The 23,111-nt window shown below is 42.6% G+C and overlaps 1 protein-coding gene across 5 annotated transcripts in view; it reads right to left on the bottom strand.

The window, feature by feature from the left end:
• Window positions 1–13,000, bottom strand: part of SPOCK3 (SPARC (osteonectin), cwcv and kazal like domains proteoglycan 3) — a 445,863-nt gene extending 432,863 nt beyond the window's left edge. For 4 of the 5 annotated variants that reach the window (XM_068552512.1, XM_068552510.1, XM_068552513.1 and 1 more), the window contains exon 1: window positions 12,830–13,000. In XM_068552512.1, coding sequence (XP_068408613.1) covers window positions 12,830–13,000 — 171 coding nt within the window. Of the gene's footprint in view, window positions 1–12,825 lie in introns of all 5 variants that reach the window. The other variant, XM_068552511.1, reaches the window with a different exon arrangement.
• Between the last annotated feature and the right edge of the window lie 10,111 nt (window positions 13,001–23,111).

Raw genomic sequence — 23,111 nt, 5'->3', positions numbered from 1 at the left:
TTTCAGACGTTTGAGACGATCCTGCCTAGAAAGCCCCACGTAAATATTTTGAAAGTCATGGAGTAAGCTGGTGATAGAACAGTCAAAATGAGCTGTCATTAAGGGACCATCAAATTACTATTTTAGGAGCTAGAAGAGCTAGTAAGCATTTTACCAGATTCAGGAAGCTAATGGCCTGCAATGTTTTATCTACTTGGGGACACAATTAGATTAAGTTGTTGCATTTCTGGCCCTCTTCCTTCTTTTATTTCTGCTAAATAATGGGCTGTTCCTTATGCTAAGAGTAAAAAAACCCACAGAATTATCTGGAACATGCAACACATACCAAAATAACTACAAAATATAGAAATTGTTAAATTTTACATCACTCCATATTTTCTTCAGTATGGCAGCTAATTAATTTTGCTCGTTACAAAACTCTAAAAGTAGAGAATTCGTGTTCAATGAAATAGTTCATACTGAATAACGTCAATGAAATTCTAGATGAAGTCTCCAAACAGAAGTAGACAACAAAAGTATTTTAAAAGCAAGACATGCTCTAACCTATCTTAAATACGATGCAATTTCATTTTTTAAAAAATCAACGGTGTTCCATCAATCTTTGATATTCAACATGGGAAATATAGAAAAATAAGTGATCTACCATGGACAGAACTTTGGCAGGCTGTGTCAGCACCCATTCAACAGTGATCACACTTACAGGCGTAGGTGTTGACTGTATACAATAAACATTTCTGGATTTCTAGTCTAAAATTGTAAGACATAATTCCTTTTCCACTTTCTTGACTTTGAAAATAAATCCACAACTGTAGCAGGTGGAATGCAGGCACAGTGGTGCAGAGTGGTTCCCAAAGATGCTACAGGTGTCCTCAGAAGCCCAGTCACAGCCACGTAAGGACACATTAGTGTTCCTTTTCACAGCACTCCCGCCCACCGAAGATACATTCAGAACTGCACTGGGATATCGAAAAAATTCATTACTAAGTAAAAATGCTGGTACTATGCATGGTCACATGTACTATGCCTGTCCGGATAAACGCTGTTCTACTGGAAGTCTTCTATTGTAGCTTCAAGATGAAATGGTCAAGCTATAGTAATGTCACTGTAACGCTGTATAAGAGACACTCCCTCCATAATCGTAATAAAAATGCCAAGTCTTTATCAATTTATTGCCCTAGCAGACAAGAACCAAAAAGATGGTAATTGTGACCATTGAAAAGGACCCAACATAACATTTCAAATGAAAAAAAAAAACTAATTTGAGTTGCTTGTAATTACTCATTGAAAGTGGTCAACTGTTAATAAATAAGAAACAGACAAATTAATAAACATGATCTTTAGAGCTAATAATCTCGCTAATCTTAAGCAGGTTAATTAAGCTCGTTGAAACTAAGTCTTCCCCATTTGCAAAACATATATCAATAATGTCTACTTTTTAGGTTCATAAAAAAATAATAATAAAAATGGGCAAAGGACTTGAATAGACATTTCTCCAGAGGCGACATACAAATGGCCAATGGGTACACGAAAAGATGCTCAACATCACTAATCATGGGGTAAATGCAAATCAAAACTACAGGGAGATACCACCTCATACCTGTTGGGATGGGTATCATCAAAAACCAGAAACAAGTGTTGGTGAGGATGTGGAGAAACTGGAACCCTTGTGCAATGTTGGTGGGAAAGTAAATTGGTGCAGTCACTATGGAGAACAATATGGAGGTTCCTAAAAAATTTTTAAATAGAACTACCATATGAGCCAGCAATCCCAATTCTGAGTATATATCCAAAGAATTGAAAGCAGGATCCTGAAGACATATTTGCACACCTATGTTCATGGCGGTCTTTTTCTAGAGCCAAGAGGTGAAAGTGATCCAAGTGTCCATCCATGGATGAACGGATAAACAAATGTGTGTGGTGTATACACACAGTGGAATATCATTCAGCTTTAAAAAGGAAGGAAGGGCTTCCCTGGTGGCGCAGTGGTTGAGAATCTGCCTGCCAATGCAGGGGACACGGGTTCGAGCCCTGGTCTGGGAAGATCCCACACGCCGCGGAGAAACTGGGCCCGTGAGCCACAACTGCTGAGCCTGCGCGTCTGGAGCCTGTGCCCCGCAACGGGAGAGGCCGCGACGGTGAGAGGCCCGCGCACCGCAATGAAGAGTGGCCCCCGCTCGCCGCAACTGGAGAAAGCCCTCGCACAGAAACGAAGACCCAACACAGCCAAGAATAAATAAATTAATTAATTAATTTAAAAAAAAAAAAAAAAAAGGAAGGAAGGAAATCCTGCCATTTGCAACAACATGGATAAACTTTGAGGGCATTGTGCTCAGTAAAAGAGCCAATCACAAAAAGACAAATCCTGTATGATTCTACTTACATGAGACGCCTAAAGTCGTCAAATTAATATAAGCAGAAAGTAGACGGGTGATGGCCAAAGGCTGCGGGAGGGGAACAGGAGTTGTTTACCAGGTGCAGTTTCAGTTTTGCAACATGAAAAAGCTCTAGAGATGGTTGTACAACAACGTGGATACACTTTACGCTACTACACTATACACTGAAAAATGGAAAATATGGTAAATGCTATATTATGTGTTTTTTACTACAATTAAAAATATGTTTTAAAGATTCTACTAAATGTAATAATATACTTAATATGTCTGGCACCTAACAGACACCCAAAAATAGTAATTATAGGCCAAGAAGCATCATAACGCAGTGAGAGATCCAAAATGTCAGGACTGGGGAAGCCCTGACTGGTCCTTCTGAGCCCTGTGACCCAGGAGGAAAAAAGGTCGAGGTCAAGGCAAACAGCTCACTGGAAATAATAAAAATCCCTTCCGTGGGCACAGGGAGTATTTCCAAGAAACACTGAGATGGTTGAAACAGACCCAGTAGTGACCTGTATCTTCCTCCCTGTACCCGCCTGGCCTCCTTCCTCTCAGCGTCCCTCCCGCCCCCGTGATAAGCTGACATCCCGGCTGCCCTTGGAGAAGGGAGGGGAGCCATGTCCCTCACTCCTGACCCGTGGGACAGTCCCACCTGGCCACCTGCAGTCCTTCCCAGCACAAGCTGTGTGTCCTCCACTCTCTCAAGTCCCTCCTGCTGGACAGAAAGTGGCCCCTGATGGAGACCCAAGAGGATGACTGAATCCCAGGCCTGGACCACCCGCTTCCTGAGGGCCGGTTACACGGTGGGGAGGTGAAATCCTATCCGCACCCAGGCACTCAGATTCAGTCCCCTTAGGCAGGAACCCAACACATCGCTACCTGAAACACCAGCAACTGTAAGTGAGGCAGAAGTGACGGAAATGAATACATCTGGACGCGCCGCGAACTGCCCGGACTCAGGCGCACATCCGTGAATGGAAGTGCAGGAGCCAAGTAAGAGAGGGGGGACACTGGGTTTGATATTACCTAGCGGGCAGCAAAACACCTCTAAAGGCTTTAGAGCAACAGGGTTCTGTGGTCGAAGAGAAACTGCAGAAGAAGTAGAGGGATGGGCAGGGGGGATGCAGGCATGCACAGGATCACAGCCCACGGTCGAGTGGACACGGTCACAGTGGCCCGGCACGCCCACCTGGGCACACTGTGGACCGATGGGCGAAGGCAGTTTAGGATTTGACACCTGACATTTTATAACAATTAAATATTCATTCAAATTACAAAACTGGGTGGGGGCTGGCCAGGAAGGGAAATGGTCCCTAGAAAGCACACAGATCTGAAAGGCTTTCCTTGCGACCGGGCAGGCGGCAGGTGAATCTCACATAGGGCTCCTTCACGGTCAGCGTTATCTAATCCTCACTCCCAGCTGGTCCCTGTGCGAGTGCCCGTGAACTGCAGGGGTGTGGGGTGGAGAGAGCACAGTCTACTGTGGTACAGAGCTCACAGCCCAACAGGGCAGGGAAATCTGTAAGCTAACAGAAGTAGAAAGAGCTGAAAAGATTAAAGGATGTTCATAGGCGGGAAGACGCATGTCAATACTCCAGGAGCGTATGGGACTTGGATAGTGAGAAGACTCACAGATCACTTTAAAAAATAAATACAGAAAATAAAATAAAAGAATTCTGGAGAGTTTGGGGGGAGGGGGGAGGGAGAAGAAAAAAAAAAAAAAAAAAAAGAATTCTGGCCCAGATCATGAAAACTAAAGTTGTATAAGAACAGAAAATGTTACTCTGAGTCAGAGGCCTGAGATGTAAAAGCAGTCTTACATGGAAACAACCTAAATGTCCATCGGCAGATAAATGGATAAAGAAGATGTGGTGCATATATACAATGGAATATTACTGAGCCATAAAAAAAAAAATGAAATAATGCCATTTGCAGCAACACGGATGGACCTGGAGATTATCATACTAAGTGAAGTAATTCAGAGAAAGACAAATATCATATGATATCACTTATGTGTGGAATCCAAAATATGACCCAAATGAACTTATCTACGAAGCAGAAACAGACTCACAGACATAGAGAACAGACTTATGGTTGCCAATGGGGAGGGGGTGGGGAAGGGGCGGAGTGGGAGTTTCGGATTAGCAGATGTAAGCTATTACATATATTCAATAGGATGGATAAACAACAAGGTTATACCGTAGAGCACAGAGAACTATATCCAATATCCTGTGATAAACCATAATATAAAAGAATATATATGTATGTATAACTGAATCAATTTGCTGTACAGCAGAAATTAACATTGTAAATCAACTATACTTCAATAGAAAAATAAAATAAAATAAAAGCAGTCTTATTCTAAGAGCAGGAGAATAAATGCTTTATAGCAGTGCTTGCTGTTCCTTTTGTATATCTAGCTAAAAGTTTAGAAAAGTGTATCTAGCATATAACCCCCAACAAGCTGACTTCCCGTAAGAACCAGGAAAGCACACAGGGACCACACACGTACCAGCAAACGAGATCACGTTCTCAATTCATGAGATGCGGAGAACTTAACCGGAAAAAAAAAACCACTGATCCATGTCTTAACATTTTAGGGGGACTGTCTGCTTTCTAATTAACATATAAAAATAATATCTATCATACAATATACCAACACCTTGGTTTTCTGATTATGTAATCTGTCACCTATTTGAAGAGGCACACACACACAGGTAAACCATATATACAACACGTATACATTTATGCACAGACCTGTATGTTCATACGTATACACATACAGAACATATATTCACACACATATACAGAGTAACTTATTTCTCAGTCCTCTTAGTTACACTTTCCTAATAATTCACTAGAAGTTATGAGAGCTGGAGAGTTAAAGTGTTACCCACGCCCCTAACTTCTATCTGTCAGAACGAAGCCAGGGCAAATCGACTAAATTTTGTACTCAGTTCAGGCCTCCTGATGGGGTCTGACAATGCGGTGTCAGCTCCACCCAGGCGCCCCTCTGCAGAAACGGCAGATCCCTGGGCATCGTCTGACCTGCCTTCCTCACATGATGCTGACTTGATTAAACCAACCCTACATCCTGACACCGTGGTGAGTATGGTGGGGGGGGGGGGGGGGCGGGTAGTGATAAGAAACAGGGATGTGGAGACTGTATAAAACCAGTGCTTAACCAGGGCCAGGGCTTAACCAGGGCCAGGGCTTAACCAGGGCCATGGCTTAACCAGGACCATGGCTTAACCAGGGCGATGGCTTAACCAGGGCCATGACTTAACCAGGGCCATGACTTAACTAGGGCCATTGCTTACCCAGGGCCATGGTTTACGCAGGACCCTCATGACCAAGAGAGGTCAGGGTGCTGCATGGGGATGGCCCCTTGCTGCTGAGGCCACTCACTGGCCCATGGCCTTTAAAGCCTGTTGCTTCCTTTAGGAGGTCAACCGCCTGTCTCTCTAGTAAACCCCCTGATTTCAACAATATGAACAACAGTCCAAGATAAAAAAACACCTCATGCTATAGTCTTCACCAGCTCTGATCTGCAAATACGGACACTGTCTACAAAGGCTGCTACGGATTTGGAGTTTTAAACACACTGTGGCCCACTGTCATCAAAAGATTAAAAGACGGAGAGAAAAACAATCGTAAAAATGCAAGGAATTAACTGTGAAGAATTCCCAAGAAGACCCCATGTTCTCAACTGTGATAAAACATAATAGTGTCACATTTTAAAATGTGGTTTCATAGTGAGAAGCACTAAAAATATACTTTAAAAAAAATCCGAATTGGATATCCACTATTGAGAAAGTATTCCTGAACAGAGAGAATAATGGTCTAATGTGCTAAATTTCCCCAAATTGTTATTAATTGTTTAATTTTATTTTTGGTGCATATTGTTGAAAAGCAAAGTAATACAAGTCTTGCCTACTATTAAAGTACCACAAAAGGGGTCATTTCACAAGACATATGAATATGAAATCATCACACCATACACCTTAAGTATATACAATTGTATTTGTCAATTATATCTCAGTAAAAAAGGAGCCTCAGTTTTGAGGGGACGCCGGGTAGTCAGGACACACAGCCAGGGCCCTTTGTAAACCTAAGAAATGCACTGAGAGGGTTCTTTTAAAGATTTCCATTGTCTGAACTGTAATGCCTTTTATTTTTATTTTTACTTTTTTTTAACATCTTTATTGGCGTATAATTGCTTTACATTGTTGAGTCAGTTTCTGCTGTATAACAAAGTGAATCAGCTATACATATACATATATCCCTATATCCCATCCCTCTTGTGTCTCCCTCCCACCCTCCCTATCCCACCCGTCTAGGTGGTCACAAAGCACCGAGCTGATCTCCCTGTGCTATGCGGCTGCTTCCCACTAGCTAGCTATTTTACATTTGGTAGTACATGTAAGTCCATGCCACTCTCTCACTTGGTCCCAGCTTACCCTTCCCCCTCCCGGTGTCCTCAAGTCCATTCTCTACGTCTGCGTCTTTATTCCTGTCCTGCCCCTAGGTTCGTCAGAACCATTTTATTTTTTTTTTATAGATTCCATATATATGTGTTAGCATACAAGGTGAAGTAAGTGAGAAAGAGAAAAACAAATACCGTATATAATGCCTTTTAAATCAAGAGTCCTTTCCTTGTAGTAGGCACAGAAACCATCCTATTTACTTTCTAACAGCTGTGTCCCAGTTAACAGATGCCGGGGTTGGGGGGTGCTTTATTCCTCAGCAGCCACTAAGGACGCGGAAACATCCCTCCCCATCAGCCTTCTCTCTCAAATAATCTGTACGCTCAAACCCCAACTCAAGTGAAAAGGGAAAGAAAAAGAAAAAGGAAGTTCATAGGAGTTTGGGATTAGCAGATGTAAACTATTATAGAGCAAATACATAAACAACAAGGTCCTCCTGTAGAGCACAGGGAACCACTGATATACTCAATATTCTGTGATAAACAATGGAAAAGAATAAGACCATATATACACACACACACACACACACACACACACACGTATAACTGAATCAATTTGCTGCACACCAGAAATGAGCACAACATTGTAAATCAGGTATACTTCAATAAAATTTTTTAAAAAAGAAGTCCATAAGTGTTTACTTACTATTCAGTATATCCAAATCAGGCATTTTTAAAAGACCAACTTATAATTTGAGTGCCTCTGAGACACTTCGACCTATATTTTACATTTTCACAACATTTCACATGTCCCTTAATTTACGTTAAGGTTGCATTTTTAAAGTTAAATTGTAAAACTTTACTACCTACTGCTTCTGATACATCTAAAGAGTATTAAAAATTACTCAAGGAACAAATGTAACTGAAGTTGATTTCAGGTTTTGCAACACAAATGGTAACCACTTCTTAAAACAGTGTTTGTTTTTTGAGGTGATGGAGTTGTAGTTATGATTTTTTTTTTGACTCTACTTTTTTTTTTATTTTTTTAATTTTATTTTTGGCTCTGTTGGGTCTTCATTGCTGTGCGCGAGCTTCCTCTAGTTGTGGCTCGCGGGCTCTAGAGTGCAGGCTCAGTAGTTGTGGCACACGGGCTTAGTTGCTCCGCGGCATGCGGGATCTTCCTGGACCAGGGCTTGAACCTGTGTCCGCTGCATTGGCAGGCGGATTCTTAACCACTGCGCCACCAGGAAAGCCCCTACTCTACTTCTGTAGAGCAGTTTTAGGTTCACAGAAAAACTGAGAGGAAGCTACCAAGATTTCTCATATACGCACTGCCCATACGTGCATGAATTTCCCTTGTCACCCTCCCCACCAGATGGGACGTTTGTTACAATGTTACAATTGATCCCACTACAGGACACATCACAGTCACCCAAAGTCCATGGTTTACCTTAGGGCTCAGCCTTGGGCTTGGACAAACGTACAGTGACATGTATCTACCATCTTACTATCATACAGATTATTTTCACTGCCCAAAAAATCCTCTGTGGTACATGTATGTTTTCAAATTATAGTTTTCTCCAGATATATGCCCAGGAGTGGGATCGCTGGATTATATGCTAACTCTACTTTTAGTTTTTTAAGGAACCTCCATACTGTACATATCTGAAGAAAACGAAAACACTAATTCCAAAAGATACACACACCCAAATGTTCACAGCAGCATTATTTACAATAGCCAAGACATGGAAGCAACCTAAATGTCAATGGACAGAGGACTGGGTAAAGAAGATGTGGTACATATATACAAATGGAATACTACTCAGCCATAAAAAAAGAATGAAATAATGCCACTTGCAACAACATGGATGGACCTAGAGATTACCATACTGAGTGAGGTAAGTCAGACAGAGAAAGCCAAGTATCATATGATATCACTTATATGTGGAATGTAAAAAAAATGATACAAATGAACTTATTTACCAAACAGAAACAGACTCACTCACAGACATAGAAAACAAACTTATGGTTACCAAAGGGGAAAGGTTGGTGGAAGGGATAAATTAGGAGTTTGGGATTAAAATATACATACCACTATATATAAAATAGATAATCAACAAGGACCTACTGTAGAGCACAGTGAACTATACTCAGTGTCTTGTGTGTGTGTGTGTGTGTGTGTGTGTGTATATGTATATATATACACACACACATACATACATATATCTTGTATATATGTATAACCGAATCACTTTATTGTAGATCTGAAACTAACACAACATTGTAAATCAACTATATTTCTGAAAAATTTTTTTTTAAAGTATCTTTGATTAAAAAAAAAGATTTCTCTGTGATCCACCTATTCATCCCTACCTCTTCCCCCTACCCACCACTCCCAGGTATTTTTATTGAAAAAGAAATGTAACCTAGAAGCATTTGAATTTCAATTTAAGGACAGAATTCTGATTTGATTATATGAGTTATTTAAAATTAGCATGACCAACACTGCCACTTTTGCTAGATTTTTATTGTACTGCTGCCAACATACAGTATCCCTTCCATCATTCCTAATTAGTATATGTCCTCCAGTGAAATCAATAATATAAAAGGTTGATGGTAGTATTATATCATTCACTGCCAATTTATTGGTTTCCAAATTCCATACTCATTTATTACATGATAAAGAGTATAGTTTAATTGACTTATAAATCATAAATGTTTGAAATATATAATATATAAACCATGTGATTCACGGTTTCCTTATAACGATACTGATATCCAATTCTCCTAATAGACTGGTGTATATATTCACGTTTGCAAAAACAGGGTGAGGGGGTCTCTACCCTGTACCTGGTGAAGGTCGTAGTATTCCCACAATTCCCCCACTGAGGAGTCTTGGGTTCTGGATTTTATCACCACTCAACAGAACTAAAACAGCAGAAAATGCCATGCAACCAGTGTATCTACTTAACATACCCTGAGGTTGAGAGTTTTTTGTCTGCTTTATTTCAACATCTCATCATTATACCCTGAATAGGCTGGCTCAATCTACCACACTTATTTTAAAATGTGCTGACCTCTTTCTATCTTCAAGTTAAACTTTTATTTTTCCTAAAACATGGAGACTAGAACCTCTACAGGAATTTTATACCTATAACCAAATATAATATACCCTTTTGATTTTCAAAAGCATAAAAGTTCTCCGTGTCTATATGTCATTTTGTACACTTTAAAAGGGCAACAAAACTTTATTCAAAGAGCGCTGGTAGTACAGGGTATAGAGTGCTCAAAATTACTTGAAGCTTCTCCTATGTTAATACTTACTCACCATAAGCTGTCCTGTGGTTTTCTTATTTCTCTGTGATTTATCCTAAGGAAACTGGGAAGATGACTCATCCTTCACCACCAAGTCATTAATGACCCTGTTCTTCTGTTCACCTGCTCCCACAGAATATTTCCTACTCATGGTCCTTATTTCTAAAGCTTTATTATATAAAACAATTTATATTATATAAAACCTACTTAAAGACTACATTTATTTTAAAAATCATTCAATTAAAATAGAATGATTAATTGTATTTTCAAATATTATTCAAAATAGTTTTCAAATATTATTTGAAAGAAGATATATTTCCAACTTTCATTCAGGAGTTACTTCTAAAATAATGGTAACTGTGTAAAATAACCACAAGAAGGTAAGAATTCGTTTCAGCATCAATTATGCTAAGAAATCTCAAAGCTTTTTTCTAAATGAAAGTAATTATGTTTTAATGGGAGAAAAGCACTAAACAGAAGTACTTCAGTCAAACTGTTTCCAAAAGAAGAGGTTCAGATTTCCTTGTTCCTTTGCCTTTATACAAACTGAGTATGCAACGTCATTATTTAAGATATCAGAGCTGAGGCAGGACATTTAAAGGTAGATCCGCGAAGTACAGACTTGTTTCAAGCAATGCCTCCTAACCATGTGTTCCCAGTTTAAAATGAACCAACCAATAAACAACATTATGAAAAAGATAAAAAGAAATTATCAAGCTAACAATTCCCCCAAACGTAAAGAAAATATGTAAATTGCCAGTGGGGGTGGGTGGTCTAAATAAGGATATAGTGTGCATTCTGCATTGAGACATCACACTGTCAGCACACCTTTTATCATGTTAACAATAAGCTACAGGTGGTTCAAGGGGGAACAATCACATCTCCTGCCTGACCTCCAGAAGCCATCCACAAAATTTAACTGTCTTACTAAAAGGGTAAGCCTAAAACCTTGCAGAAGTTTTTCAAATAAATCCTTATTACATTTGCATGTATATTTGCATGTACTTCAAACAGATGTTTGCTAAAAAAAAAAAACAAAAAACTCAGTAAATCCTTTACTTAAATTTAACATATAATTTTGATGGATTTTGCCCCTGAGATCACATAAGAATAACTGCAAACACGGTAGCAATACAATAGTCTACTTGGTCTCCGTAGAAGCTGGCTGCAGGAATCCTGGAATATTTAATCCTTCCAGGCCACTCAGCTTTCTCAGTCGTTTAAATCAAGCACATTTACAAACTGTCCGAGTATAGACTGGTTTGCTCTTAATAATTCAATAAAGTAATTTGAATGAAGTCAGAGAATACTAAGATATTCAAGATTTAAAATATGTTTTAGAGAAGGAAGCATAAAATCCATTTTTTAAAGATTTTTAAAGTAGCCATTCAGCAACGAAATGTCATAATAGGAAGCAATATTCAAACAGTTACAAATGTTCAACCCAAATGAAGGCAGGATGAACAGAAAATTTCCCCTAGGTTTAGAAATATCTCATTCGCCTGCTGGCCTTTTGGATCGTATTCGACATCAGCACCAACTTGAATAAAACAGGAGTGTAAGGGGCTCGCCGGTGAAAGGAATTTTACTCATCAGTAAAATGTTGCTTAGGCTTCACTCACAGGCATGTAAGACAGAGCCCTGTTAAATGCGACCATCACCGTTTTCCACCACCTATACGCAGGCCTATTATCAATGAGATGCTACGTCGAATTTTAAAGTAAAAATGAGCGTTTCTGGCGGAATCCGGCTGCCAGAATCGGCTCCACGTTGGGCTCGGCTTGTCAGCCACTTCTTGTGAGGGGCGTTGCGAGCGGCTGGGGGTGAAGGGCCCAGGATGAAACTAGCCCGAGCTTCCACTCACTTTCCCAATTTCCCAAATCAGGACGGAGTGTGAGCCCGAGGGAGCAGATCCGCCTCTGCGCACGAGGCGCTGCGGGCGGGTCCAGAGGGTCCTCAGGTGTGCGGAGCGCGGCTGGCGTCTGCCAACCCGACCACAGAGGCTTAAGGGGGGCGGGGGGAGGGGCAGCCCCACCGGGACCACCGCGCCAACCCCGCGGCTCCGCGGCGTCCGCGTGCGGTGCACACTGACCAGCGGATGGGCACTGACCAGCAGGTGCGGAGCGACCCGCGGTCGGGTCTCAGGTACAGGCTGCGTCTCGATAGCCCTCACCGTCCCTGAGGAAGCTCCCAGGTAGGATGCGGGACGTGAGGGGGGGTGGGGTGGGGGTCCACAGCTTAACCCTGTCACTGCCGCCCCGGCCGCCCACCCTCGCCGCGCAGTCTACAACATCGTGATGGAGTGCAGGTCCTCGCCGGGTGCGGAGGCTGACGCTCACCGGGGCCCCAGACACCCTCCGTCCCCGGGAGCGGGCGGGCGCCGACGAGCCCACACCTTCCCACTCCCGCCCCCCACGCCCCCGGGTGCGCCGCCAGCCGCGGGATCGAGCCCACCTCAGCGCAACGCCTCGCCAGCCCCCTGGCCGTGCCCGCCAGCGCCAGGCCCCGTGCAAAGTTGGGCAGGTGGCACTTTGCGAACCTTTGGGGGCGGGGAGAGGACCGTGGGGCACCCGGACCCCGGGGAGGCGAGCCCCCAGCACGGCGCGGCCTCCAAGGCGCCCACTTCCCCCCCGCGCCCCAACCCGACCCCCACCCCGCCCCGGGCAGCGCGCTCGAGCGCGGGAAGGCGCCGACTTACGTCTCGGAATCGGTTCCACTGTCCGGCCTCCCGGTCGTACTGGGACACCGTGCTGAGCCATTGTTTGTCGTCCAGAAAATTGCCGCCGTCCGGCCGACCCGCGGCCGCCGCCAGAGCCTGCGCGCACCAGGCGGCCGCGCACACGCACAGCACGGCCGGCGCCCGGAGCATCTGTGGACGGAGAAAGCGGGGCCGAATCACACGAGGGCCCGAACCGCGCGTCTCGGCCGGGAGCGGGGTGGGGGCGGGAGGAGGTCCGGCGCCAACCCCGTGGGCCGCCCGGCCCCGCCGGACGCACTGGACACGCTCCCAGAGCCGCTCCCGGTTCCCGTGGCCGCCGCCGCCCCGCGCGCCCGTGCCCACCCGCGGCCGCCGCTCGTCTCTGCGCGCCCCTCCCTCCTTCCCTCCCCCATCCACGCTCCCCTTCCCCGCCCCCCCTCCCCGGGACCCCTCCCCGACCCCTCTCCCGTCCCGCCTCCTCCGGGCCCACCTTCCTCCCCGGATCCGAGCTGCGGGCGCTCCGGATGCGACTCGGCTGGAGCGGAGGACGCGGCGCCCGCGCGGACCCGCATCCGCCTCCCGCCCCCTCCGCACCGGCTCCGGCGCGGCCGCCGACCGGCCTCGCTCCCGGGGGCGCGGGGCTCGGGGCGCGCTCGGCACCGGGACGCAAGCTGCACCGGGGCTCGCGGTCTCCCAGCTGCTGCCCTGCGGCTCCGCGCTGCGCGGCCGGAGAGGGACGCGAGCTGAGGACGACTCGGTGCGTCACCGTCCGGCTCCTCCGACTCCCCGCCCCGGGGGAAGCCGCCCGCGGGGCCTCGGGGATGCGCCGGAGTCCAGAAAATTTTAGCTACGTGTGCGTGAACTTCATGTTAAAGGGCGGAAGTTCTTTTCCTTTCCCTTCTTTTTTTAAGGAGAGAATCTTCACTACGTGGGGCGCGTGAGTCCGCCCCCATCCCTCACGTGCTGTACCTTATTCTCCTTTCATAAAAACGCCTTGGCTGCTGTAGTTTACGCTCTAGGACTTGAACCGAAAACTTAAAAGCCCAGTCTGTGTCTCCCTACTGCACCATGGAAGAGAGCTTTGAAACTCGTTTTGCCTTCCAAATCTGCATTTATGACAAAATACTCGGCTCCCTCTGGCTTCTCCACATATTCTAAATAAACTGGAAGGAAGTCAGTCATTGGCCTGCTGTGAGCAGACTCTGACGAAGACAGACTCTCCCACAGACTTAGATGATGTAGGTGAAGTGAACATTATATGCATATCAGGAGATCCACAGAGGCTAAAACACTGCGATCACGTTCTGTATCTCTGTGTGAATCATTAGAGATTATTTCAGCCGGAAGTCCATCTCCCAAAGCTGTGACCTTTGAAAATGTCCTGGAGCTTCTGAAACTTGAGGAGCTATTTGAATAACAGCTGTACCTTCTCATGTTCTCCGTTTCAATCTCATGTAACATTTGTGCAACATGTTTCAAACTATATTAAAATAGGAGTCAGACATGATTAATTAACACTGCTATTTTTTTTTAAATACAGGATTTAAAAATGAATGTATAGTATGTAAAAATGAAAGAAAAAACTCTGCTATTTTTTAACTCAGAAAAATGTTTTTCCCACCATTTCCCCCTTTTCCACTCGAATGATAGCAAGGGGAGAAAAAAAACCAGAATCTACAATTGTAATTCATAGATGCACCGATTGATGTCAACACGTTTCAGATAACTTCGAGAACACTGATGTGTACTAATTCTCCAAAGATGTGTGTTTGGGCCTCTACAGCTGGCCGTTAGTTTAGAATGTTCTAATTCCTGTGTACGACATCATTAGATCATCCTTAGGTCAGCCCTCTGCTATGGCCTCTTCCGGATGCCCTGTCCTTCAGCTGCCTGCACCCCAGCCTCACTGCTCTACTTCAAAATTGGAAGTACTTTACTCTCAATTCAATGAGACTATTTCAGTATGTTGAAAAAACCTCATTCTTTTTAATTTAAATCTGATAGAAAAAGCACAGAAAGTGTGCTTTAGATGAAACTTGATGCACAGCAGAAGTAATTATTAAAAATGACCTTCCAGGGAATTCCCTGGTGGTCCAGTGGTTAGGACTCCGCTTCCACTACAGAGTCCCTGGGTTCGAGCCCTGGTCGGGGATTCCCACAAGCCGCACCACGTAGCCAAAAACAAACAAAAGCAAAAACAAAACTTCCAACCTCTAAGAAAGATGTGTTATTTGCTACAGAATATTTGATTATTTGATGAGGGATAGTGCTACAAACTCTCCACCTTCAGAATCCATAGTGATCTGGATTTTAGCATGGTGATTGCCATCTGAAGCTAACATGATCACCTTTAGATGGATAGATATAGATACAGATATAGGTATATTCTTCATTTACCCAAAATGCATGTATCTCACTGCTGAACCTCAGATGTTCATAGAATCTCTTCATATCTAGCTGTCACTGGCAACCTCCAAAGATGCAGCCCCCCATGGACTGCTACCTAACAGTTGTAAAAATCTGTGGAAAAACTCACAGTGACAGTGGTACTTGTCTTGGGAGAAAAGCTTCCAACAGGGCATCAAACCCCAGATCTGACAGTGAACAGGATTTACCAACAAAGTGCACGTTTGAAATGGTGTGAGTCCAAAGAGGTAGAACGAGCCTGTCTGCAGAGAGTTTGTGCTGGCCTGGTGTGGTCCAGCTCGCCTCCCCCGACTGGCAAAACTCCTAAACCCCAGCCTTCTTCCAAAGCCACAGGGAAGTCCCTCGTCTTGCTCCCTATGTAACTGAATGTTTGGGTCTTTAAAGAGCCTGCTTTCAAAATTTAAATAATCCAGAGAGAATTCACACTTCCGTTAACACCTGGGTTATCATTTAACACCTCCATGGGGGTTAATAGAAAGCTTGCTGTGAGCAAACCACCACAGGGGAGAAAAAGGAAGAGAATTAAGTAGGCGGTGAGACATGGGAGGGGTAGCTGGGACCTTGCAAGTCAGAGTGGGGGGTCCAGAGGGGAGTAATTCACTGCCTGCTTCCCAGTTGTGTTGAGAACCAGTGTAGGAACAGGAAAGGCTAGAAAAGCAGAAGAGGGGTGAGGTGTTTGGTGGGGGCAGAGTAAGACACTGGTGCAGGACAGTACCGGGCAGGGCTAGAGCTTGTTTTTGTGTTTCTGAACATGCTTTACAAAATCAGTCACAGCAAGACACAAGTCTTCAGATTCGCAGCCCCTTTCCTGTCACTTCTGTCACCTCATGCCAATTAATAACTCAAATACATCATGAACAGCCAACATTGGGGTCACTCTGACCTTGAACTTGACCCAGAGGTCAAGTTTCTTTCTTTCTTATTTCTTTATCCTTTTAACAATTCCTGTGCTAAACATGAAGTTAATCCATCAACGAACACCTATTATAGAAGACACTTTGCTTGGAATTGTTTTTTTTGTATTAAGTCTATTTCTTCTCTAAGTTTTCTTACCCTCATTTTCAGATCTGCCACAATTCTAGAGAGAGAAATACTCAGCGTATAGTGACAACAGGTCTCTTTCTAACCACCTTTGAGATTGGGATCTCTGAAGACGTTGATGGAGCTTCATTTCTTCACACACACACACACACACACACACACACACAGAGCCATCTTTCATTAGTCACTTCTTTCTCAGTTGCTGTAATAACCATCGTGAGGATGTACAGGAAAGGTCCAACTCATCGGGCATCTCCCTGTGCCAGGCACTTTACAGGATGCCCTTTCGTCTTTGCAGCCTGCCCGGGACCCTGTTGTTAGTAAATACACAGGAACGGCTGTGAGGGTCTGTGAACTTCTCCAGGGTGGTCGTGCTTCTCTGCTTCTAGGTCTTCTCTCTCTAGAGAAACTGCTGTTTTGATCTTTTGTTTATGTTCTTTGGTTCCTCTCCTGCCCCCATCTTTCCTCCCCCGCCTTCTGTGCATTTCTTTTTTTTTTTTTTTTTTGAATTTTATTTATTTTTTTATACAGCAGGTTCTTATTAGTCATCCATTTTATACATATTAGTGTATATATGTGAATCCCAATCTCCCAGTTCATCCCACCACCACCCCCCGCCACTTTTCCCCCTTGGTGTCCATACATTTGTTCCCTACATCTGTGTCTGTATTTCTGCCCTGCAAACCGGTTCATCTGTACCATTTTTCTAGGTTCCACATATATGCGTTAATATACGATATTTGTTTTTCTCTTTCTGACTTACTTCACTCTGTATGACAGTCTCTAGATCCATCCACGTCTCTACAAATGACCAAATTTCGTTCCTTTTTATGGCTGAGTAATATTCCATTGCATATATGTACCACATCTTCTTTATCCATTCTTCTGTCGATGGGCATTTAGGTTGCTTCCGTGACCTGGCTATTGTAAATAGCGCAGCAGTGAACATTGGGTGCATGTATCTTTTTGAATTATGGTTTTTTCTGGGTATATGCCCAGTAGTGGGATTGCTGGGTCGTATGGTAATTCTATTTTTAGTTTCTCTGTTTCAGTCAGAGCTGGGACACACCCTTACTCAGAGTCAGGGAAAGAGGTGACATGAAAGCAGGGAGCTCCCCTAGCACCTTGGTCCCTGCCTCAAATGACCTTATCCCCTCGGACGCTGGGTCTCAGCAGCAGCAAGCCAGGAACCAGCAGGCAACCCACCTGATGGGCTGAGATGGGAATTGACCAAACTGCAGCTCTGTCTTTAGGAAAAAATGTTGTTTGCCAACCAAGCAAGTGTGGTTGCCTTTCCGTTACAGCCAGCTGGTGCAGACAAGGGGCCGTGGGGGTTAAGGGGCTTTGCAAAGTGTCTGATGTCACCAGAGCTGTGGTTTAGGGTTAAGTGAGTTATCCTAAGGCCATGTCTGAAATATTACAAGACGAGGGAACCAACATCTGAGCTATAAAAGTCTACTGTATGGAGTGATGCCTTATGCCATCTCCATCTATAAGCTTGAACTCAGCATATAAAAAAGAAGAAAAAATGAAGCAAAACCCTGGGTATTAAAAGTCCAGGACCAAACTAAAGACCTGCCAACACCATCCTGGAATCATGCCAAGAGGGATCATTCTGTGTCCTCATCTCAGAATTTTATTTACTGAAACCATCTAAGTCTTATAAATCATCTGATCTTAATTTAATAGAAAGTAGCAATAATTTCTAAAATTTTCATTAGGGGCATCAAAAATAAATTTTTAAAAAAACTAAAATGGAATTGCTAGGGTACTATAACAGGCTTTGTTGTTTGTTTGTTTTTAGAGACCAACCCCACTTAAACAAACTTGATAAACAGGCCCTCTTGTGATTTAACTTAAACATTCAGTAGATAAATTGACTTTAAAAGCTATAATAAATATGAAAAGCACATCAATCAGTTTAATTATGGTAATTCTTAAAAAGACATTTTTCAATATTTAAACCAGAGGGTGAATCTGATTAAATTATTGATTACTAAATTGATGGTACTGGAAAATGACCAATAAGGCAATTAAAATTTGTTTTTACTTTACGTTGAGATATAACTCTTCACTATTTTTAAGAAAAATATTTTAAAATTTTAAAGAACATTAATTATAAATACATAAATTATACTGAGGGGTAAAAGGTACTGACACAAAAGTGTGTAAAATAAAATGTATCAGAATGTTCAAACAATAAACTCTCTTTACACATAGGCACATTCTTAATACCAAGGTTATTAAATTTAAAAATATGCAAATCAAAAAGGTTTTTAAAAATAATTCTGTCCTTGAGATTAATACAGATATGTTTTTAAAAGTTGTTTGACCTGCAGATTTATTAATATAGTAACCTTCATATAAGAATGTGTGTGGAGTGAATTTATTCTTTGACTCAGAATGTTATTTGCCCTAGGCTGTTACCTGACGCAAGTTCAAGTGCCCAACACGGAGTGAGGCCAAACAAACCAAAACTTTGGAGTTTGGAGCAGAGAAAGGTTTATTGCCAAGCCATGCAAGCAGATGGCTGGCTTGTGCTTAAAAATCCCTGAACTCCCTGAAAGTTTTCAGCAAAGCATTTTTAAAGGCAATGTTGGGGGTGGGCAGGGGTCCCAGGATGTGTGATCAGCTCGTGCACAATTCTCTGATTGATTGACGGTGGTCAGTCCTTAGGTGCCAGAAGGTCTGGGGGCTACATGCTCCTAATCATCAAGTAGTTAGTTTCTGCCATTTGGTGGTGGTTTTAGCATCTGAAAAACTGAGGAAATGTGCATCAGATACTCTTATCTGGGTACTTCAGAGAGGAGCTAAAGCAGAGGATATGGGGGGAGGGGTCTGTCCCAAGAAGGCCCCATAGGGTCCTGCTTGGGTACAGGGACAATATTTTGTCCTCAAATAGCTATAGATAGAGTTTCTAAATCAAGATCTACAAAGAACCTTTTATGTTTATCTTTGTGAATTTTTGTTTACTTATTTTAGCTGGCTAGTGCAAAACAAGCTTTTTGCTCTTTCTTTAAATTTTTTTAAACAAGTAATGCTAATTAGATTTGCTGTAGTAATCCAGTTCTGGGCTGCAATCAACAACGATACAGCTCAATTTAGTTCAGGTTGTACTGTGAAATGAGATCTTGAGATATTTTTCTTGACATTTTTTTTTTCCTTTCAGGAGCTTTTTAATTACAAGCTGAATTTCTTTACTTGGTAGAGGACTCTTCAGGTTATATGTTTCACTATGGTTGAGTGTTGATAGTTGGTGATTTTTAAGGAATTGATGCTTGTAAGTTATCAAATTTATTTGTTATTTGTAATATTCCCTTTTCATCCTTTTAGTGAATGCATGATCCATAGGAACAGCCCTGGTTTTATCCCTGATACTGATGATTTGTGTCTTCCTCCCATCTCTGTCAGTCTTCTTAGAGCTTTATAATTTTTATTAATTTTTTTAAATCAGATTTTTGTTCCATTGATTTTTTCTATTATTTTCCAATTTTATTGATCTCTTATCTTCACTATATCTTTCCTTATACGGGTTAATTTTGCTCTTCTTTTCTCTAATTTCTTAAGGTAGGAAATTAGATTATAAATTTTAGAACCTTGTTTACTAATTATAAGCATTTATTGCTATAAATTTACTTCCTGTACTGCTTTAGCTGCATCTCACACGTTTTGATATGTTGTGTGTCCATTTTCATTCAGTTCTATGCACTTTTAATTTCTTTTTAAAATTCCTCTTTGACTCGGAGATTGTTTACATGTGTGTTGTTTGATTTCCAGATGTTTGGAGATTTTTATATTGTTTTTATGTTGTTAATTCTAGTTGGTTCCATATGGTCACAGAATATGCTATGAACAATTTCAATTATTTTAAATGTATTGAGCTTTGTTTTATGACCAAATGTATGGTCTACCTTGGTTTCTCTAGATATTACAATATACATATTTAAGTGATAACAGTCTACTGATATGGAATTTTTATCTCTGAACAAAGTGCAGAAACCTTATTTCCATTTAGGTCCATTTACCCTCTTGATTCTTTAAATATAATTGTCTTAAGAATTCCCTCTACATATGTAGGGCATCACTTAGGTGATGTTTTAATTTTGCTTTAACCATCAAATATGATTTAAGAAACTAATGAGATTAGTCTTATTTGCCCCTCTTTTTTACCCATTCCAATGTTTTTTATTTCCTTCTAAAGTCCCAAGCCTTCTTTTGCTATCATTTTCTTTCTCTTTAAAAAATTTCTTTAGCCATACTTAAAAGATAAGTTTGCTAGTGATCTTTGTTTTCATTTCCTTTTATTTGAGAACATCTTTATTTCCTGTTCATTCCTGAATGATAGTTTCACCAGATATAGAATTTGTGGTTGGCAGTTCTTTTCTTTCAGTACTTGAAAAATGTTTTGCCATTTCCTTCTGTCCTCCGTGGTTTCAGATGGGAAATTTCCTGTCATGTGAATTGTTGTTCTCTGTAGGTAATATGGTCCCTCTCTAGCCAATTTTAAGGTGTTTTTTGTTTGTTTAAAATTTTCAGACGTTTCAGGAGTGGATTTCTTTGGGTATAACCTATTTGGTGTTAACTCAGTCTCCTGAATCTGTAGGTTTACATCTTTCACCATACTTGGGGAGTATTCATCCATTATTTCTTCAAGTATTTTGTCAGTGTCTCTTTCTCTGTCTTTTCTTTAGTGCAAATAATATGAATGTTAGTTCTTTTGTTTCTTCACAGCTCACTGAAGCTATTCTCTTATTTTTGTAGTCCACTTTCTCTCTGATATTCAGATTAGGTAAATTCAATTCATGTATTCACTGATTCTCCAGTTCATTTATCCTAATCCTCTGTCATCTTTGCTCTGCTATTGAGCCCATCTAGTGAGTTTTTTTTATTTCAGTTATCTGGTCATCTGGTTCAATTTATCTGTTATCTCCTTCTATTTATAGTGTTCACTTCTTCGGTTTTCTCTTTTTCCTTTTGTTCCAAGATAATTTGTAACTACTTGTTGAAGCATCTTTATGCTTCCATAATCCTTGTCAGACAATTCCAACAACTGATTCATCTTGGTATTGGTGTCTGTTGATTATCTTTCTCATTTTGGATATTATGCTATGACTGGATCCTATTTAATCCTTTTTTTTTAAGTAGGCAGTTCCCCTGTTAGGTGATAACCGCAGTGCTAGGTGGGTTTGTAAATTCAGCTTCTCATCTGGACCCTGCCAAACTCACTGCTTGCAAAAATGAGGCACTTGTAAATTCAGCTTCTCATCTGGACCCTGCCAAACTCACTGCTTGCAAAAATCAGGCACTTGTAAATTCAGCTTCTCATCTGGACCCTGCCAAACTCACTGCTTGCAAAACTGAGGCTCTCATTCATAGCAGCACTGCCTCTTCATGGGTGGTTGGGTTGTAGGTTCAGCCCCTACTAACATCTTCCCAGCAAAAGTGGAATTTCTCACTGCCTCTGAGAGTGGGGGACATGGGGATGGAGAAGGACAGAGTGTCTGAGTTTCCCCTGGGCCCTGAGGGCATCACATGGAAATGAGGGGATGGTGCTATGTGACTTCTGAGGCTAGTAATAAAAAGAATGGTTTCCGTCTGGCTGCTTGGCTGTCTCTCTGATTATTTGCTCCCTGGAGAGACCACCACCAAGTTGTGAGGACCCTCAAGATGCCTATGTGGGAAAAACTGAGGCTCCTCACAACTGGCCAGGACCAGGCTGCCAGGAAGGCCAGTGAGCTACCTTGGAAGAGACTGTCCAGCCCCAGCTGAGCTTTTGAATGACTGTAGTTCTGGCCAAGATTTTGACCACAAGGCAAGAGGGTCTCTGAGCCCAAGCCATCCAGTCAGCTGCTCCTGAATTCCTGGCTGGCACAGAGTTAGGGGGTCTCAGCTCAGCAGGTGTACATTTGCTTAATCTCCCTGCATTTGGATGTAAACTCCACACATCTGGGCATGATCAGCTCGCTTCCAGGGATCCTGTGTTTTATCCTCTAGAAAATCCACCGCCCACTCTTGCAGGAGGGAAGGGCCATTGGAGTAGGTCTGACTGCTTCTTATATGAATCTTCAGCCACTCCTCCTTACCTTAGCCTTATCCTTTTACCTAGACGTGAAGAAGTAACCACGTGCTGTTAATTGTGGAGTCTCCTGGGGATCAAGTGTTCTCATCCTGTCCACCTTCTTAGGGTTCCGTGCTCTTGGTCCCATTCCTCTCCCTACTCAGCTCAGTTCCATCATCATTCTGTAGCTGATATCGTCTGCTTTTTGGTTTATGCATCTTTAAAGATCCCTCTGTCATTATTTTATGGTGGTTTCAAGAGAGGGGAAAGTTAATATGTGCCTCCAATTTGCCACCTTCCCTGAAGTCTTCCAACCCAAAATTATTCTTAACTGACTCAAAAATCTAATACCTCACTCATCAAATCAGAGTACATTTCAGATGTATTAAACTCTTAAATCATAGAAACAGAATCTTTAAAAAAATTGTATTAAATGTGTAATCTTAGTGTTGCAGGAAGGGGAACCCCTTCCAGGGCCCAAGAGTGGGCTCTTGTCTAATACTCAGAAATGAATTGTCCGAGGAGACACACATGCTGACAAAGCAGGAGACGTTATTGGGAAGGGGCGCCTGGGCAGAGAGCAGGTGGATAAGGGAACCCAGGAGGACTGCTCTCCACGTGGCTCTCAGTCTCGGATTTTATGGTGATGGGGTTAGTTTCCGGGTTGTCTCTGGCCAATCATTCTGACTCAGGGTCCTTCCTGGTGGCACACGCATCGCTCAGCCAAGATGGATTCCAGCTTGATGGCTTCTGGGA

Source organism: Eschrichtius robustus, chromosome 10 (genome assembly GCF_028021215.1).
Source record: "Eschrichtius robustus isolate mEscRob2 chromosome 10, mEscRob2.pri, whole genome shotgun sequence".
In the NCBI taxonomy this organism is placed as follows: Eukaryota; Metazoa; Chordata; class Mammalia; order Artiodactyla; family Eschrichtiidae; genus Eschrichtius; species Eschrichtius robustus.
Note: the sequence above shows the minus strand (reverse complement) of the source record. Positions and strands in the feature narration are given on the sequence as shown.